This window comes from Anoplolepis gracilipes, chromosome 4, assembly GCF_047496725.1.
Source record: "Anoplolepis gracilipes chromosome 4, ASM4749672v1, whole genome shotgun sequence".
NCBI lineage: Eukaryota > Metazoa > Arthropoda > Insecta > Hymenoptera > Formicidae > Anoplolepis > Anoplolepis gracilipes.
The window spans coordinates 8,447,795-8,463,918 of NC_132973.1; the positions used below are offsets into that span (position 1 = coordinate 8,447,795).

The window sequence follows — 16,124 nt, forward strand, 5'->3', positions numbered from 1 at the left end:
ACGTGCACATAAGCGCGCGTAGCCTTGACGTCAACGTCGTTGACGCGGCGGAGCATCGGAGCATCGGAGCACGGAGCGAGCGAGCGGTGGCGGCGGCGGCGGTGGCAGTCGCGAACGTTTCCACGGCCTCCCAGCGATCCGCGGTATCCCCGATTCGCGCGGATCTCGCCGTTGTTCGTTAATCGCACGATATCTCGGATAACGCGCGACAAAACGACGTAAATACGGCGAGACGTGCGCGCACGACGCGTCCGTCCGGGCAGCCATTTGCTGCCGTGTGCTGACGGTAGTACGGAAATAAAAGGTATACGTACGAGAAACGCAGCACGGTAGCGACCTACGGCCAACGGACACGCTCGTGTTGGGCGGGTCCGGCGGAACGGACGTACGCGCGGAGCTTCCACGCGGCATCCGCTGAATCTGTCAACGCGACCCGCGAAAAATATTTGGATTTTTCTTACCTGGAACGGGATCCGCTACGGCTAAAAGGATTCTTCAGCTTCGAATATCGCGACCCCACGCCACTCGTGCGGCATACGGCCAGTGTACGGGGAAAATCTCCCCGTTACCATTGGCTTATTTCAGATAAGCCGCAAAAAGTAAGCCAATCAGCGCCGACCTTTTATGTTTTGGTGCGTTTCTTTTTGCCCCCCACCAAATAAAATGTCGGCTGGTCGAAAGGGCGGGAAAATGCGTGCGGCCAAAGCTGATCGTTCGGTGCCGAACGCAACCGAGCTTGTCGCGGTCGTGGCCACCTCGTCCAAGACGAACGCGTCCAAGGACCGATTCCGCGTATCGTCTCTTTCTCCGTTCGTCGATACATCCTCACGACCGACTACGCGAGATTATTTAGGTTAGGCATCGTTTCTATCCTAGATGGCACCAGTCGACGCCAAGGTGATTAGGGTCGATGCAGGATCGCCAACGTCGGAACAAAAAAATTAACTGTGCGCCGAGAAAACTCGAGCCTCGAGCTTGTCATGCCGTCGTCTGCTCCTGCCATTTTTTTTGTCCAAAAGATTACTCGTGTGTCACGAAACAAGCTATATATTATTTACGAGTATACATCGCACCAGAGAACGAATGTTTTTTTTTCCGATCTTTATTTTTTGACCAAAGAAATGCATACAAAAATTAATCAATCACTCATTTCTAATATAAAAAAAAATGTATCGGTGTATTCTTTACATTATATACATATATATAATAACATAAGCATAATAAAAATAGATTGAGCGAGTTTACTAGACTTTAATAATGAAATGGAATAAAAAAAAGAGCAGAATTTTTTTCTTTCGTTAGAGAGAAACGAAGATTCTATTGCTTCTTTCTATGTATATTTAAAACTTTCAATCATTATATTTGTAAATATATAATTAATCACTATTTCTGCATATGCATTATGCAGAAATAGTGTTTATCTTGAATAGGATTGTTTCGATGTAAAAGAATGTAATTATGCGAGAATTGTTCTGAAATGCATGTGAGAACCGACAAGCATGTGATTGTAAATCTATGTTTAGTGATATGTTTCTGGTTTAAAGAGTTGGCGATCATAGTATTACTAGACGTGCGTGTGTGTGTGTGTGTGTGTGTGTGTGTATGTGTGTGATATGTAGACACATTTCACACCTTTTATTGATTTTTCAAGCATTTTTAGACAATTTAAAAAAATGTTCAAATATAGAGGGGGGAGGGGCCAAACAAGTATGCTCCTCATGACTTTGGATTTGACTCGGATCGCGTTCGACGCGCATGCGCGAAAAAAAACGCCGACATCGTCTAGCAACACTGTGGCGAAATACCCCCTCTCATCTTGTGGGCAAAACATCATTTTACAACAGGACGCGCAGTCGAAAACGGTGTTGTCGTGCGAGCGTATGTGCCCTGTATCAAGTAAACAAGTAAAAATTCCTCGAGCGAAAGACTCCTCTCAGTCGTGAAAATAATCTCGCGTGTACGTGCGTGCGTGCGTGCGTGCGTACGAAAGCAGCGTAGCTTGAGCGTAAGTTATCGGCGCGTACGTGTCGTAATTAAAATCATCTTACTTACATATTACGTGTTAACTCGGGGTCCTGCTGTTGCCGGCGAAGCCCTTCCGTGTGACAGCTAAATTGGCCCCGAGAGCCCTCTCCGGGTTTCGCGGTGTTGGGGATTTTTCTGCGAACCGTCGTCGATTTCCCGCGGACAAAGACTGGCTGACCGGCGTGCTGGGTTTGTGAGCCGCGTCCCAAAAGGGACAGACAGACGAATCCATAAAGGAAGAAGTAGGGGAACACTCAGCTCGGCGAGCTAGGGGCCTCGGATTGATCGCGCGCGCGGAAGAGAATTATGAGCGAACCAAGTCGCTTAGCGTGCTGCTGTCATCGTCGTTATTGTTGTCGTCGTCGTCCCCGTCCCCGTCCCCGTGCCCGTCCCGTGGCCGCTGCCGGTTGTTCCACGATCGAGCAAGACTTTTGACACGAGCGCAACGTGCGCGCGAATCGCCATCGTCGACGCTACCGCTAGACACTAGGCAGCGAGACGAAAATCGTCGTCAGCGAGGGAAGATGAACGGCTTCAGCACCGGCGAGGAGGACTCCCGGGGAGCGGCGGACCAGATCTGCTGCCTCGTCGATGAGGGCGAGCGATGCTCCCGCCCGGCCGGCAACGCGTCCTATAGCAAACGTATCCAAAAAACTGTCACTCAACGACGGCTCAAGCTTAATCTCGATCACATGGTGCGTATGACATATGTAAACGTAATATTAGACATATACTTTTTCGCTTCCTCGAGGAGCAGTGAATTTTATATCGATTGGGTATATTTATCGGTGCTTTAAATATTTTATTATTAAAATTATTATTTGCGCTAATTGCAGCAACGTGAACAAAGTTTTTAATTATACATATTTTAGATAACGGATACAATGACAAATCAAATTTTTATTGTTATTATATCTTGAGCAATGTATTTTCAGAAATACCGATTAAGAAATACTGAAACATTACTAAACTTATCACTTTAATGTAACAAATAACATTTTATTATCAGATGTTTATTTTATAAGAGCATTTTATAAATTTGCAATTATCAGAATTTGACATTTCATGCATAAACTAATTGTTTTTAATTAGGAATATATTTTGATCAAAGCTTTTTGTAAATTATGATATTTTAGATATTACATTTATTATTGTTATTGCTATAATATATAATATTCTTATTCTTCCTTTATATACTATGTGCAGGCAAGACATATATATATCTGTGATTATCACAAGCAAGTGATCCAATGTGCGAGGACTAAGCAACAGCAGCAACGTAGGCGTAAGGATTCCGAAGAGGATTCCGGTGAAACTGACAACGATCTCCCAGAAGTCGATCTCTTCCAATTGCAAGTCGGTACTTTAAGACGGTACAAAAGGCACTATAAGGTTCCCACACGTCCTGGTCTTAACAAAGCTCAGTTAGCCGATGTAAGTATACAATCTTTCTCCAATTTTAATCTTTCTATTATTATTTTTTTCTAATGTATGCAAAATAATAATAATATATAATAATAATATAATAATATATAATACATAAGATATTAAAAATGTGTATAGAAATAAATTATATGAAAGATAATATATATATATATATATATATATATATATATATATATGTGTGTGTGTGTGTGTGTGTGTATGTGTGTGTGTGTGTGTGTGTGTGTGTGTGTGTGTGTGTGTGTGTGTGTGTGTGTGTGTCTGTACATAAAGATACAATTATGATATTGAATTATTCATAAGAAATATATCAAAACACCAACATATATACATATTACATTTTAGAGATCTTTTAAAGTCTTATTTCGTGTGTGCACATAGACTAAATATTTTTAAAATATGCTTATGATTAATGTTATAATGAAGAATATGATGATATAATGTTTATAATTTTTGTCATTACAATATTTTTATGGCAATAAATTTAAAAATTACTTACTGAATAAATTTTTGTTACAGGCCCTGATGAAGCATTTTAAGACCATCTCTGTAATGGAGAAAGAAGCTCTAAGTTTTTTCATATATACTGTTAAGACTAATGCAAATAAACTAGATCAAAAAAATGGTTTGAGTAGTAGTGATACAACGTAGCGTGGTCAGAAAATCTCTCATGTCATTATTGTAATGTTGCAAATTAGTTATGTGATAAATAATCAATTTTTACTTGTTAATACATATGTATTTTATAAGAACCTGTATATAAGGTATATATATGTGTGAAAATATATATATATATATATATATATATACACATACATATACATATATGTATATACATATGTATATACATACAAATCCATACATACATTATATATATATATATATATTCTCCAATACATCAAAACCATTCACTATTTTATTTTATCTTTCTTTTATCGCACATTTTACATTAATATACGTAGGTTTTAACATGATATAAAAATGTGCGTACGAGTCGCTAACAATTTCGTTTTAGAAATTGCGAGCGGCAATATATTTTGGAAAAAATTTCACAAAGAGAGAAGTGTGCAATTATTATAAAATAAACAAGACTTCTACGAAGCCAATGCGTTTTCCTTTATATATATCTGTACCTTTATTGAAAAAAAGAACAAAATACATAGAATATACGTTCCGTTTCGGGATTTCGATATATATCCCCGAGATATATGTCTAAAGTATATGAATATATGTATACAAGCAAAGGGATAAAGTCATGTGCACTGTACAATGCTCATTCTGCTCTTGACTTTTATTCAATGTAAGAAAGCACAATGCTTTTTGCGCCCTCTTTATACTTGTTTAATAATAATAAGTTTCATTATAATTATTAATTCGCTTTTACAATTCAAATCTTTTGATAAAAATTTTTATCTCCTTATGGATAGTAGACCATAAATAGGAAAAAATATATAAATTTTATTCGTTAAAAATATTTACAGTGGGCAGACAAAATATTTCAAAAATATATTTTCCTTAAAATAAATTTATACAAAAAAAAAAAAAAATTGTGCAATGTGCCTCAAATCGGTAATTTTTTTATAATTCTATAATTATAAAAAAAAACAATATAATAAAGTTAATTTTAATATGTGAATATAACATAAAAAGAAAATAAAAATTATCTTGTTGATAAAGTGTTTATCAACTAATGCTATTAAACAACAATGACAATAAATTTTAATATTTTATTGGATTCTTTATAGCCTATAGTCTTTTGATAGGTTTTTCTGTACTGTTTGTTAAAATTTTTGAACGTTCTTCGGACAATAGCTTTTTTCAATTAGCTTTATTATAGAAACTATTTTCATAGATTTAAATCAAATATAAAAATTTTTTTTAAATTAATCGCGAGTGATGTAAAACTGTTGAGAACATTTTATATATATAAAATGTTTGTCTCTTGTTGTATGCGATTATTTCCTGTATCAAAATTTGCAAATGTTTTATATAGATAATTGCAAAATTAGCACATAGAAATAGAAATCTATCGAATATAATCCCAAATATCTCAATACATATAAAACACATTTTGATACGTACTCTTTCGTATCTGGCTCTATCCTCCTCTGCAATTGCCATGTATTTGGACTATTTTATTTAAAGAATTTTATATATATATATATATATATATATATAAAATTCTTTAAATAAAATAAAAATTAGCCCACACACTTTTTTAGAAAAAGCTATGAAGATATTTAGGTCAGTATGCACACATACATATATCTTGATAATTATGTAGAGTTTAAAAAACAGTTAATTTCAAACTTTAGTTTCTTTTCAATCAAAATTTTATTACAGTTTAGAAATCAAACATAGGTACTCGACAATTTGTATTTGCCTAAATATCTTCATTTAGACCCATTCTTTATTTTTAGTTTTTTTTAGTATCTTATTGTTGTCCTCTGTTTGAATCAATATTGTTATGTTTAAAAGTAGTTGATAACTAATTAATCCAACGCATGCTTTTTTTACCCACTGTATATATATATGTTGAAATTATAGAATTCATTATATAATTAAATCAATGCTGTAGGCAGGAAAATTATCCTCAATGCAATCTTTTGCAGCAAATTTTTCGTACATGTATAGTTTTGTCATGTAATAGAATTATCTTGCTTTTTTTTATCATTTCAGCTCTTTCATTTCTTGTATCTTAATGAAGCAATCTACTATAACTTTATAATGCAATATAGGTGCATGGTGCAATATATACGCTTTTATTACGTTCTAACATTACCAATATCATTATTATTGTTATCATTGTTTAATATTAATATACCGTAATAGTATAGAGCAGTTATTGTTACTTGAATTATTATTCTACCGCTAAAACTTATACAGCAAAACTTGGATTATCCGAATGCCGATTGACCGAATGTTTGATTATTTGAATAATAATCAACATGTTATATAAGCGTTCAGATAGCCGAGGTTCGTATTTTTATTATATATCGGTATATTTATATATATTAGCACACGTTAGTCATATATATGATATAGCGTCTGCGAGTGATAGAGAAATTTATTATAAAAAAATTTGGAATTTATATTCTTCCCCAAATCTGGTTGTTTTTTTATCGTTATAAATATATAATCGAATTTTTGCAAGTCAATTTCTCTCTTTTCCGGACAATATCAACAGTGTACATAATATATACAACAGTCAGTAATACTACGTTAGTAATAATATCGTCCTGTACTCTCGTGTCTTGCTGCGTTCGAGTGCTCGAAGAAGAGTCATCATCTTCTATCCCGCGTGTATCCAACATACAACTTATACAGTTCCAACTTCTTCTGGATCGTAATTTTTCACTCTCTTGTTGTATGCGATTATTTCCTGTATCAAAATTTGTTTCGTAAATTTGCAAATGTTTTATATAGATAATTGCAAAATTAACACATAGAAATACAAATCTATCGAATATAATCCCAAATATCTCAATACATATAAAACACATTTTGATACGTACTCTTTCGTATCTGGCTCTATCCTCCTCTGCAATTGCCATGTATTTGGACTTTGTTTGTAGATCCGTACTCATCCACAATTTTCCTAATTCCTTCGCGATATCACCTACTCCCATCTCGGGATGCAATTCCCTCATCTTACCACGTAATTCTTGGCAAAAGTAAAAAAATGCGGATCTGCAACATAATGATAGATATAAAACAAATATTAAATTCCTTAATTGCATAAGCATTAATACTTGATAACTTGTATTAGTCAAAATATCATTATTTGAATATTTCAAAAATGCATTCAATAATTGTTAAAGCATGTATATAAAGCTTATTTTATGTCTTTAAAATAATATTGTCATCGAATGTTTCCAACTTAACATACAGTGCTCGTTTCGGTGCGTCTTTATCCCTATATCTCTTTGTTCCTCTACGTGTTGGCCTCTCTGGTTCCTCGTGACCAGTATAATGTCTATCATAGTAATACATCTTCTTAGTGTTGCAATGAGCATTACCATCTTCCAGATGTACAATCTACAAAATGCATTATTTTTATTTGTAACTATTCTAAATATGGCTTCATTTATAGTTTTGATTGCGAGACATTAATACATTTTTTTATTTATATCAGTTAGGTATGACTGTGTAATTTAACTAATCTAATTACTTGTTTTAGAATTGAATTTCTAAATCATAATTTTTATATTTAAATCATTATTAAGCCATTGTACTGGTTGCCATACCTCATTCTTCACTGGCACTGAATTGATAATGAAATTTTTACCCTGACCAGTAGTCCATTTGGCCTGATTAGTAGAAACACTTGACACATTGTTGGATTTCATCACACCTTCTGCGCCACATTCTACAAAGGGAATATAGAATTACAATAAAATCTGTATTCACACACACACACAAAGTGATAATTTTTATATGCATACAATGACTATATTATATACCTGGTGCCATGTTATTCTGGCCAACAATCATTGTATCTCTCATTCCAGAGTTTAAAGAATTATCTCCAGTTTTTGTAAGATATACGTTCTTTCTATCTGATGATTCCATAATTGCAATCTCTCTTACTTTTGTATAATTCAAAACTTGTGACACAATGTATTAAAGCTATAGTTATCTGTCAATAATAATATTCAATTATTCTCTCTGTATATATACAAATAAAAGATAATGCATATATATATACACAAACTTCCCACAAATATATATACATATATTTGTAGGACGTTTGTATCAAAATCTAAAGACAAGATCATCTCAAATTTGTTCTAAAAATGATAATTTGTCTGATTGGTTTAATATGTAAATATGTTTAAAATAATGTCAGAATGTTTGAATTAGAAAAAATTAGTAGCTAGAAATACAATAGAGATAGAAAAAAAAAGTGCAATAGTAATCCTAGTAATAGAAAAGAGAAAAATTAAAAAAAAAGAAATTAAACTTCTCTATAGCTACCCTTCTCTTTAATAATATATTACAAACTGTCTTAATCTACTATTTTCTTTAATGCTGTTATCAACGTGCATTTTTTCAATTATAAATAAAGCAAAATTGAAAATATTTGAAGAGAAAAAGTTGAGTATAACGAATTTGTCAGATTTGTTTTATTTGGCTGCAAACTCTTTGTTACATTTTTCGAGAATGCATTTATTTCGTTTCACAAGTTAAAAAAAAAAAAAAAAAAAAAAATTGTAAGCACACAAGACTAAGAACGCAGATCTATATTGGCAATTTACGCAATGTTCTTCCTTTAGTTTCTCCGGAAGAACTACCGGTAAACTACGAAAATTTCTACAAAATTGCAAAAGTACAGCCGTGTCTCGAGCATTCGCGTTGTTCGGTCAATCGCTTACCAGACGTCGCGGACGCGACACTCGATGCGAAGCGAGAGGCTTGGGTTCTTGATCGCGGAAAAAAAAAAAAAAAAAAAAAACCCAACGATCGGCGAAAGAACTGTCAAACACGTCGAGCGAATAATCTCGTAGAGATTAATAACCGAATCTGGGTAAATCGACGCTTATATAAAATATATAAAATATACGCAACTATTGGGACGACAAAGCAAGAGTAATCGCGACCATTATCCTACGGATGATATAAGAAATCATCCGGTCACGAAAGAGCGAGACGCGACGATTTGACCGGACCGTAGCGTTTTCCCGACTTGGCGTCGCGAGGATTGTCAACGCGACGACATAACGCGATGTCGGCGAGAATAAAAGATAAAAGGACCGGAACCCGATTCGGATGTAACAGTATGTGACGGTGTGACGTGTGTATATATATATATATATATATATATATATATATATATATATATATATATATATGTATATATGTATATGTATATATGTATTATTACGAGTGTGTATGAACGGCTATATACATGCATAGCCGAACGTACATTATTCTTCACCTAAGGATTCGCTCATTCGCGCGGATATTGCATCTTCACGATTACGCGATGACCTTTCGTAGGCGACAATCCCTAGGATGTAATGTCTACCGTTACGCACTTTCGTACGTATATATACGTACGCCCGATAATTGTCGCGCGAAACAATCAACGCGTTATGTACCTATCGTGAACTCTTTGCCGAGATAGCGTTCGACTATGTCATCGACATCATGATACATAGTTGGGCGACTCTGCGATATTTTCTGAAAATCAAGCTGTCCAGTTCGTTGGAACTCGAACCCGATTGGCTAGCGGAAAATAAAAAATTTCTTTGCACTCAACGATATTTATGCAACTTCACGCAGGCCAGAATTCTTAAATTTTTTTGATTGGATATTAGATTTATCAGATTAAATGTAGCGCTCATTAAAAATATCAAAGAACAATAGCCTTGTTTACACCGAGCACTTAATACGCGTACTTGTATAGTACTAAAAGTACTATACTAACCAATCATAGTCATTCTTCTCAAGAATGGAATGGCTGTGATTGGCCAGTAGTATTTCATACGTGTATCAAAGTATGTCGGTGTAAACAAGGTCATAAATATAAAGACGCTTCTTGTTGAATCGCCATCTTGTAATACGAGTGCTACATTTTCGAACGTATCCATTATGGCGGATTGAAGAGCCAATCAAAAATCGTCACTTTTAACTTTCGCTTGAAAATAAAGTTCTACTGGCTTCAGTTTCTTGGCGCCATTAAACGATTTTAAATTGTATCATTTTTATCTCCGAAAAAAACATAGTGTCGGATTGATTAATAATTAGATTGATAATAAAAGTGAATTTGATTTCATATACATATAGGGATATGTTTTATGTAATGAAGTAAAATTGTTCGAATTATTTAAACGGCGAGAAAAAAATATTAGTAAATTTCAAGGTTCGCGCATTTTATTCTTTCATATTTCACAGATGGAGGCGTTTATTTGCAATAGATGCTTCAGTCCGATGTACAGAGGAAAAATGCCTTATAATATTACACAGTGTAGTCATCTTTTTTGTCAGGATTGTTTACAACAAGGTAATCGATATATGTATAAATGGAAGAAAGCGAGGAAAATGATTATAATAATTTTCTACCACTATATATATATTTTCTATTGCAGTAAAAAGACAGTGTTCTCAGTGTAAATACGCTAATCCCGCATATTTACCATTAGAACAGCCAGTAATGCCTAAGAAGATTTCGCTCTTTACGCCTTCCTTCGACATTTTGGAAACACTGTTAAACGTAGAGAGAGCCAAATGCAATCAATTAAAGATAACAATGGAGCACTTTTACAAGCTTGTATATATAAACGATATTTCTTAAATTATTCACATATATATATATATATATATATATATATTATATATTTCTATATTTATATAACGATATAATTATGCAATGATACACGTTTCAAGGACAACAAGTACGAAATGTTGAAAAAGAATTATTTTCAATTGCGACACAATTTGAAATTATACACAGAGAAGCGAAATATTTTAAAGACTGAGAAAAAAAAGTTTGACAAGGCGTTGCTACAATTAGTACAAAGCACTCCGAAATCTACAATATTCAGTACGCCGAAGACGTTGACAAATTCCAACACTGTTTCTACGTATTCGTCAAACACACGGTAAAGTATGAAAGCGCATATCGATCGATTGACATTGATTAACGCTATATTTTAAAATAAAACCAAAACAAAAAATATCTAAATAATGTCGTGATTCTTCGTTAATATTTCTCTCTTTGTTGCTGTTTACAGATATTCTTCGGGATCATGGAATCGTCTGAAATTTTCTAACTTGAATTTGTCCGATGTGAGAGCAGATGATGTCTCTACACGATCCGCCAATCGAATAATGAATCAGCGTAAAGTCAATGATGATTTTTGCACATCCAACAATAATAAACCTTTAAGGTCGACCAATATCTTTTTTGCATAAAACAATTTACATAATAAATTTAAAGCGATTCGAGAATTACAGTTTTATGAAATAAATTCTTTTCTTTGTTGCTTTTGCTTTTTATAATTACCTTATTTCGAATTCGGTATTTATTATTTTGCTTAAATTATAAATAATACAAACGAAGACTAATACCAATTTGATTTGCAATTGCAAAATGACGATTAAATTTGTAGAACAACGAGTTCTTTTATGTCTTAAAGATTGTTTTATATGTGATGAGACATTATCAGGTATACATATAATAAACATTAAAATATACTATATTATAATTTAGTTATAATTAATTAATATAATTACACATATTAGAATTTATTATAATATTTCTTATATAAAATAATGTTTGGTTTCAATTGATTTTCAATTTGATTTTAAATAATTAAAATAATTAAAAAACTCGTCCATGTTTTTAGATTTTTCTTGGGAGATATATATATTATATATATATATATATATATATATATATATATATATATATATATATATATATATATATATATATTTCTTTTATTGTGTTATAATCTATATATATTTTTAACTTCATATTTAATTGTTTTCAACGATTTCCACATATTTATAGAAATAAAACTTTGTATCCAAAATTGGAATAAAACAGTTTGGTTGATAAAATAGATAGATGATAATTCTTGTCGTCAATAATAAAGTATTCTTCGTCTCGAGTCTCGAGTCTTGAGTCTCGAGCAGTCTCGAGTCTCGTCTCGAGTCTAGCTGTGTTTATCTGTTTATAAGAGATTTGATTGTAGCATTAAACGTGTTCTCCTTGTACTTGAGAAATGAAATAAATACATAATAAAATACATATTGTACGGAGAAAAAGAGAGAAGAGAGGGACAGAAAAAGGGAAGATGCGAAAAGCATAAAAAGTATGGCTATGCACAAATAACCTATGTATGTACATATAGTAATTGTTAAATGATACTTTTTGTGAGTCATTTGATGGATTTATGTGATTTCACTGTGTGATGGTGCAATTTATATCTGACATTGAACGCACATTGAATGTCTGTCAAAATGGGATTATTGTTCTCCTTGAAATCCTAGTTCAATAGCAGTTTCAATGTCAGTGTTGTAACTGTCTTAATGATGTGTTTATTGTGAATAAAGTTGGCAGATGGGAAAGATAAATGTGATTTTGTAGTGTACGTTTTCGTAAATGTATTCTATTTCTATCACATTACAATTGTTATCACGTTACATTTTTTGAAAGTAATATTTTGCTTCTTTATATAATCAATTTATTATTTTTTTAAGAATAAGATTGTTTAACTAATTTATTCTTTTACAGATTAAGTGATGCATATTTCTAGAACAGTATATTTTGTGTAAAGAAGGAAGAGAAGGAAGAAAGATGTATCGTTCCTACAACCATATAAATTTTATACGAAACACAACACATCGACACGATGCCAATCAGTTATTTAGCATATTTCAGATTGGATTAAATAAAAAACATGCCAGTATTTTAATAGTACCCAAGTATGGTACACAATGCAAAGTACATATGCTTTCATATTCTAAAAGTATTTTTGCTAACAAAAAGATAGGTAGGCACGAGGATGGCAGATGGATTGGTATAGCAAGATTTTTATCCGATGATGTAAAGAGTAAGAAGGACAAGTCTGAAAAGAAATTGGCTGAAGATGTTCAGCAGAAAATAATAGAATTAAATGAAGAGAAATTAGGTAAATTAAAAGAGAGAGTATTAGACATAGAACTAATTGATTCTAGCGATGATAAGGAAAAGGGGAAAGATGCAAAATTTGCTGAAAAACAGTTTGCAGAATCTAAAGAAATGTCAAAGGATGATGCTATGTCGAAAAAAGGTATAATATATTAAGTATTGATATATTAATATATTAAATGTTATATTAATGAAACTTTTTTCTGACATTTGTAGTGAAAAAGAGAATGAGAGTCGATAAATCGACATCTTCTTTGGAACGTAATTTTATTACACCTGTAAGAGCTATGTCAGATTTTTTATTAAAGCCTTCTGATTTGGAATCTTTGCCAAAAACAAAAAGACGTTCCCCATATGAGTTTGAACCTCCTATCACAGTTTATTGGAGGAAAGATGTTGAGGCTAAGTGAGAGAATTTTATTTATTCACTTAATTAACTCTTTTATTCTTATACATGTATTACAATTGCAACTGCAATTTAGTTAAATATTATAAAGTTTTATTTATTTATAGAGCTTTGGAAGCCTGGGGATCCCGAGAGGTTTTGCTGAAAGAACTTTTGAAAAAAGAAGTAGAGCGAAAGATTTATCAGCAAAGTAAATATATATTTTAAATGTATATTTTTATACATAAGTTTGTTTATTTGTTTAATTGTTTAAAGTTATTACTTCTGTAAAACAGGATTATTTTCTCCTTCAAATAAAGAATATTTTTGTTTAGTTGTTTATCTATTTTACAGGAGCATTCATATGTCTTGATAGTATAATAGATAGTATAATAAATTTTCTGAAAGAATAATAATTAGTACAAAGATTGACATTTAAGCTTTTTATCACAGATGTTTTTACGGTCAAACGGAGATTGAGGGATTACAGGCGGGAAATTGGCAACAAGGCAGAAATAGTTCAAAAGGAGGGTCTTTTTGGAAGATCTGGCAAAGTAGTATTGACTGCAATAGCCATGTATGTATTGAATTGATATATAATCATAATCATAATGACCAGTTGAATTTAAGCTTATCGTGTAATTGTTAGATTTTGTTGATTAATCTATTTCCTTTTTTGTTTTCAGAAATGCTAGTAATTTCTTATGTAAATTAATTGCTTGGTTATATACTGGTTCGCATAGTATGTTTTCCGAGTGTGTACACTCTGCAGCAGATACTTGCAATCAATTAATTCTGGCCTATGGTATTCATAAATCGGTGCAGGTAAATCAAATTATTTCAAATATCTTTAGGATCTTTCCCGAACAGTTTTTAATCTGTATTGTCCAAATAATTTTGCAGAATCCTGATCCCGATCACCCATATGGTTATACAAACATGAAGTATGTTTCTTCATTGATATCAGGCGTGGGTATCTTTTGCGTTGGCACGGGTCTTTCCATCTATCACGGAATTCACGGTCTTCTCTTTCCGGCGCCATTGGAATCTCTTTTTTGGGCGTATTTCGTTTTAGGTGGATCTTTGCTGTCAGAAGGAGCGACTTTAATGATAGCATTGCATTCTATTAAGAGAGGTGCAGAGGAGAGGAAAGAAAGCTTGAAACAATTTGTCTTGGAAGGACAGGATCCATCTGTGAATGTTGTGCTCATGGAAGATTTTGCAGCTGTATGAATTTTTCTTTTTACTTTCTTTCCCAGCTTTTTATAATTTAAATTTTTATTTTTAATTAATATTTACCATAAATTCCGCTAAATTTTAAAGATTAAAGATATCGTTCCCGTTCTCTATAGCACTCATTGTTTCTAATTTTATTACTTAAAAGAACTATTCTTAATTGTCATTTTAAAGATAAAATTTGATTTAGTAAGAGAAAACGATTGTTGAAAAAAAATATTTAGCAAACCGTTTCATTAAATATTTTAATATTATATATTCTCAAAGAGATTTCTAATCCTGATGTATGTCACTCAGGTACTTGGAGTTATTGTCGCAGCAGGATGTATGGGTTTGACTTCATATCTAGAAAATTCAATGTTCGATGCCTTTGGTTCGCTTCTGGTAGGCGGTTTGCTTGGTGGAGTGGCATCCTTTATAATTTATACGAACGTTGCTGCGCTTATAGGAAGGAGTATATCACAAGAGAATTTGGATAAAATTAATGCCGAATTAGAAGCAGATATAATGGTAACGTTGTCCTTAAAATATTATCTACCCAATAGATTTTTTTGGATATATTAATTTTTACTTATTTGTAATTTTAAATATATTTTTTATGCCAAATGTAGGTCCGTGCGATTCATGATGTAAAAGGTATTGACATGGGTAATCACTTGGTGCGATACAAAGCTGAATTAGATTTCGACGGACGAGAACTAACAAGGTCTTACCTAGACAAACATGATCTTATTACAATGTTGAAGGTATAGACATGATATTTTCATCTTTACTAAATGTGATGTAATATACTATATCAATGAGTCTTACGAAATTACTTCATTTCAGGAAGTGAAAAGTATGCAAAATATTGAGGAGTTAGAGGCGTTTTTATTGAAACATGGTGAAAATATTGTAGACATGCTTGGTGGAGAAATAGATAGAATAGAATTAAAGCTAAAGGTATGCATATATATATAAAATAATATATACAATAATCTATAGCCATTATCTATGACAATCTAAAATTGTTAATGATATAATTCTTTTTTGTATTTTCAGAAAAATCATCCAGAAATACGACATTGTGATTTAGAAATTTTATAAAAATTTTTAGTGGCATAGAGTAATTTAAGTTAAATTGTAAATTTCCTCTCTTGTCTCTCTTTTCCCTTCTCTCCCTATAAATGTAAATTATTATTTATAATATTTTTCAAGCTAAGACATTATTTTAATATAATAGTTATTTAAAATGGTTCTACTTTAGGATAAAAGCTATTTGATTTAGTATCTGAGAAAAATCACTTTTTGTAAATGTTTTATGTAAGTTATGTACAGCTGTGCTGCAAAGATTATTACACACTCTTCAGTATAATAAATAAGCAGAGGTTTCTTATAAATATTGTGATGTCCTAT

General features: G+C 32.4%; 4 protein-coding genes across 9 annotated transcripts; 3 read left to right on the plus strand and 1 right to left on the minus strand.

Annotated features, from left to right (window-relative positions):
- The first annotated feature begins 1,576 nt into the window (after positions 1 to 1,576).
- Sap30 (SIN3-associated polypeptide 30) lies at positions 1,577 to 4,199 on the plus strand. Its single transcript, XM_072891566.1, has 3 exons — positions 1,577 to 2,720; positions 3,232 to 3,459; positions 3,988 to 4,199. Exons 1-3 carry the CDS (start codon positions 2,550 to 2,552, stop codon positions 4,117 to 4,119), a joined length of 531 nt encoding a protein of 176 aa, XP_072747667.1. The 5' UTR covers positions 1,577 to 2,549; the 3' UTR covers positions 4,120 to 4,199.
- Positions 4,200 to 4,578: 379 nt separating this feature from the next.
- LOC140665433 (uncharacterized) lies at positions 4,579 to 9,601 on the minus strand. 3 transcript variants are annotated; one of them, XM_072891563.1, is made up of 6 exons: positions 9,407 to 9,601; positions 7,932 to 8,107; positions 7,716 to 7,837; positions 7,358 to 7,506; positions 6,984 to 7,158; positions 4,579 to 6,850 (listed from the first exon to the last, which is right to left on the minus strand). In XM_072891563.1, the coding sequence occupies exons 2-6, from the start codon at positions 8,038 to 8,040 to the stop codon at positions 6,788 to 6,790; spliced, it is 618 nt and encodes a 205-aa protein (XP_072747664.1). In that variant the 5' UTR covers positions 8,041 to 8,107; positions 9,407 to 9,601; the 3' UTR covers positions 4,579 to 6,787. The 3 variants fall into 3 exon arrangements, with proteins under 3 accessions (XP_072747664.1, XP_072747665.1, XP_072747666.1); XM_072891564.1 differs by having other exon boundaries at positions 9,395 to 9,601; XM_072891565.1 differs by lacking the exon at positions 9,407 to 9,601 and adding an exon at positions 8,844 to 8,969.
- A 560-nt stretch (positions 9,602 to 10,161) lies between these two features.
- Positions 10,162 to 11,633, plus strand: LOC140665125 (uncharacterized). 2 transcript variants are annotated; one of them, XM_072890867.1, is made up of 5 exons: positions 10,162 to 10,278; positions 10,366 to 10,474; positions 10,560 to 10,741; positions 10,858 to 11,072; positions 11,205 to 11,633. In XM_072890867.1, the coding sequence occupies exons 2-5, from the start codon at positions 10,366 to 10,368 to the stop codon at positions 11,383 to 11,385; spliced, it is 687 nt and encodes a 228-aa protein (XP_072746968.1). In that variant the 5' UTR covers positions 10,162 to 10,278; the 3' UTR covers positions 11,386 to 11,633. The 2 variants fall into 2 exon arrangements, with proteins under 2 accessions (XP_072746968.1, XP_072746967.1); XM_072890866.1 differs by having other exon boundaries at positions 10,162 to 10,270.
- Positions 11,634 to 12,044: 411 nt separating this feature from the next.
- Positions 12,045 to 16,108, plus strand: Znt49b (solute carrier family 30 member 9). 3 transcript variants are annotated; one of them, XM_072891567.1, is made up of 11 exons: positions 12,045 to 12,315; positions 12,713 to 13,250; positions 13,325 to 13,514; positions 13,622 to 13,704; positions 13,947 to 14,070; positions 14,180 to 14,318; positions 14,397 to 14,720; positions 15,027 to 15,239; positions 15,341 to 15,475; positions 15,558 to 15,671; positions 15,771 to 16,108. In XM_072891567.1, the coding sequence occupies exons 2-11, from the start codon at positions 12,776 to 12,778 to the stop codon at positions 15,813 to 15,815; spliced, it is 1,842 nt and encodes a 613-aa protein (XP_072747668.1). In that variant the 5' UTR covers positions 12,045 to 12,315; positions 12,713 to 12,775; the 3' UTR covers positions 15,816 to 16,108. The 3 variants fall into 3 exon arrangements, with proteins under 3 accessions (XP_072747668.1, XP_072747670.1, XP_072747669.1); XM_072891569.1 differs by having other exon boundaries at positions 12,045 to 12,290; XM_072891568.1 differs by lacking the exon at positions 12,045 to 12,315 and adding an exon at positions 12,333 to 12,633.
- Positions 16,109 to 16,124: the final 16 nt, after the last annotated feature.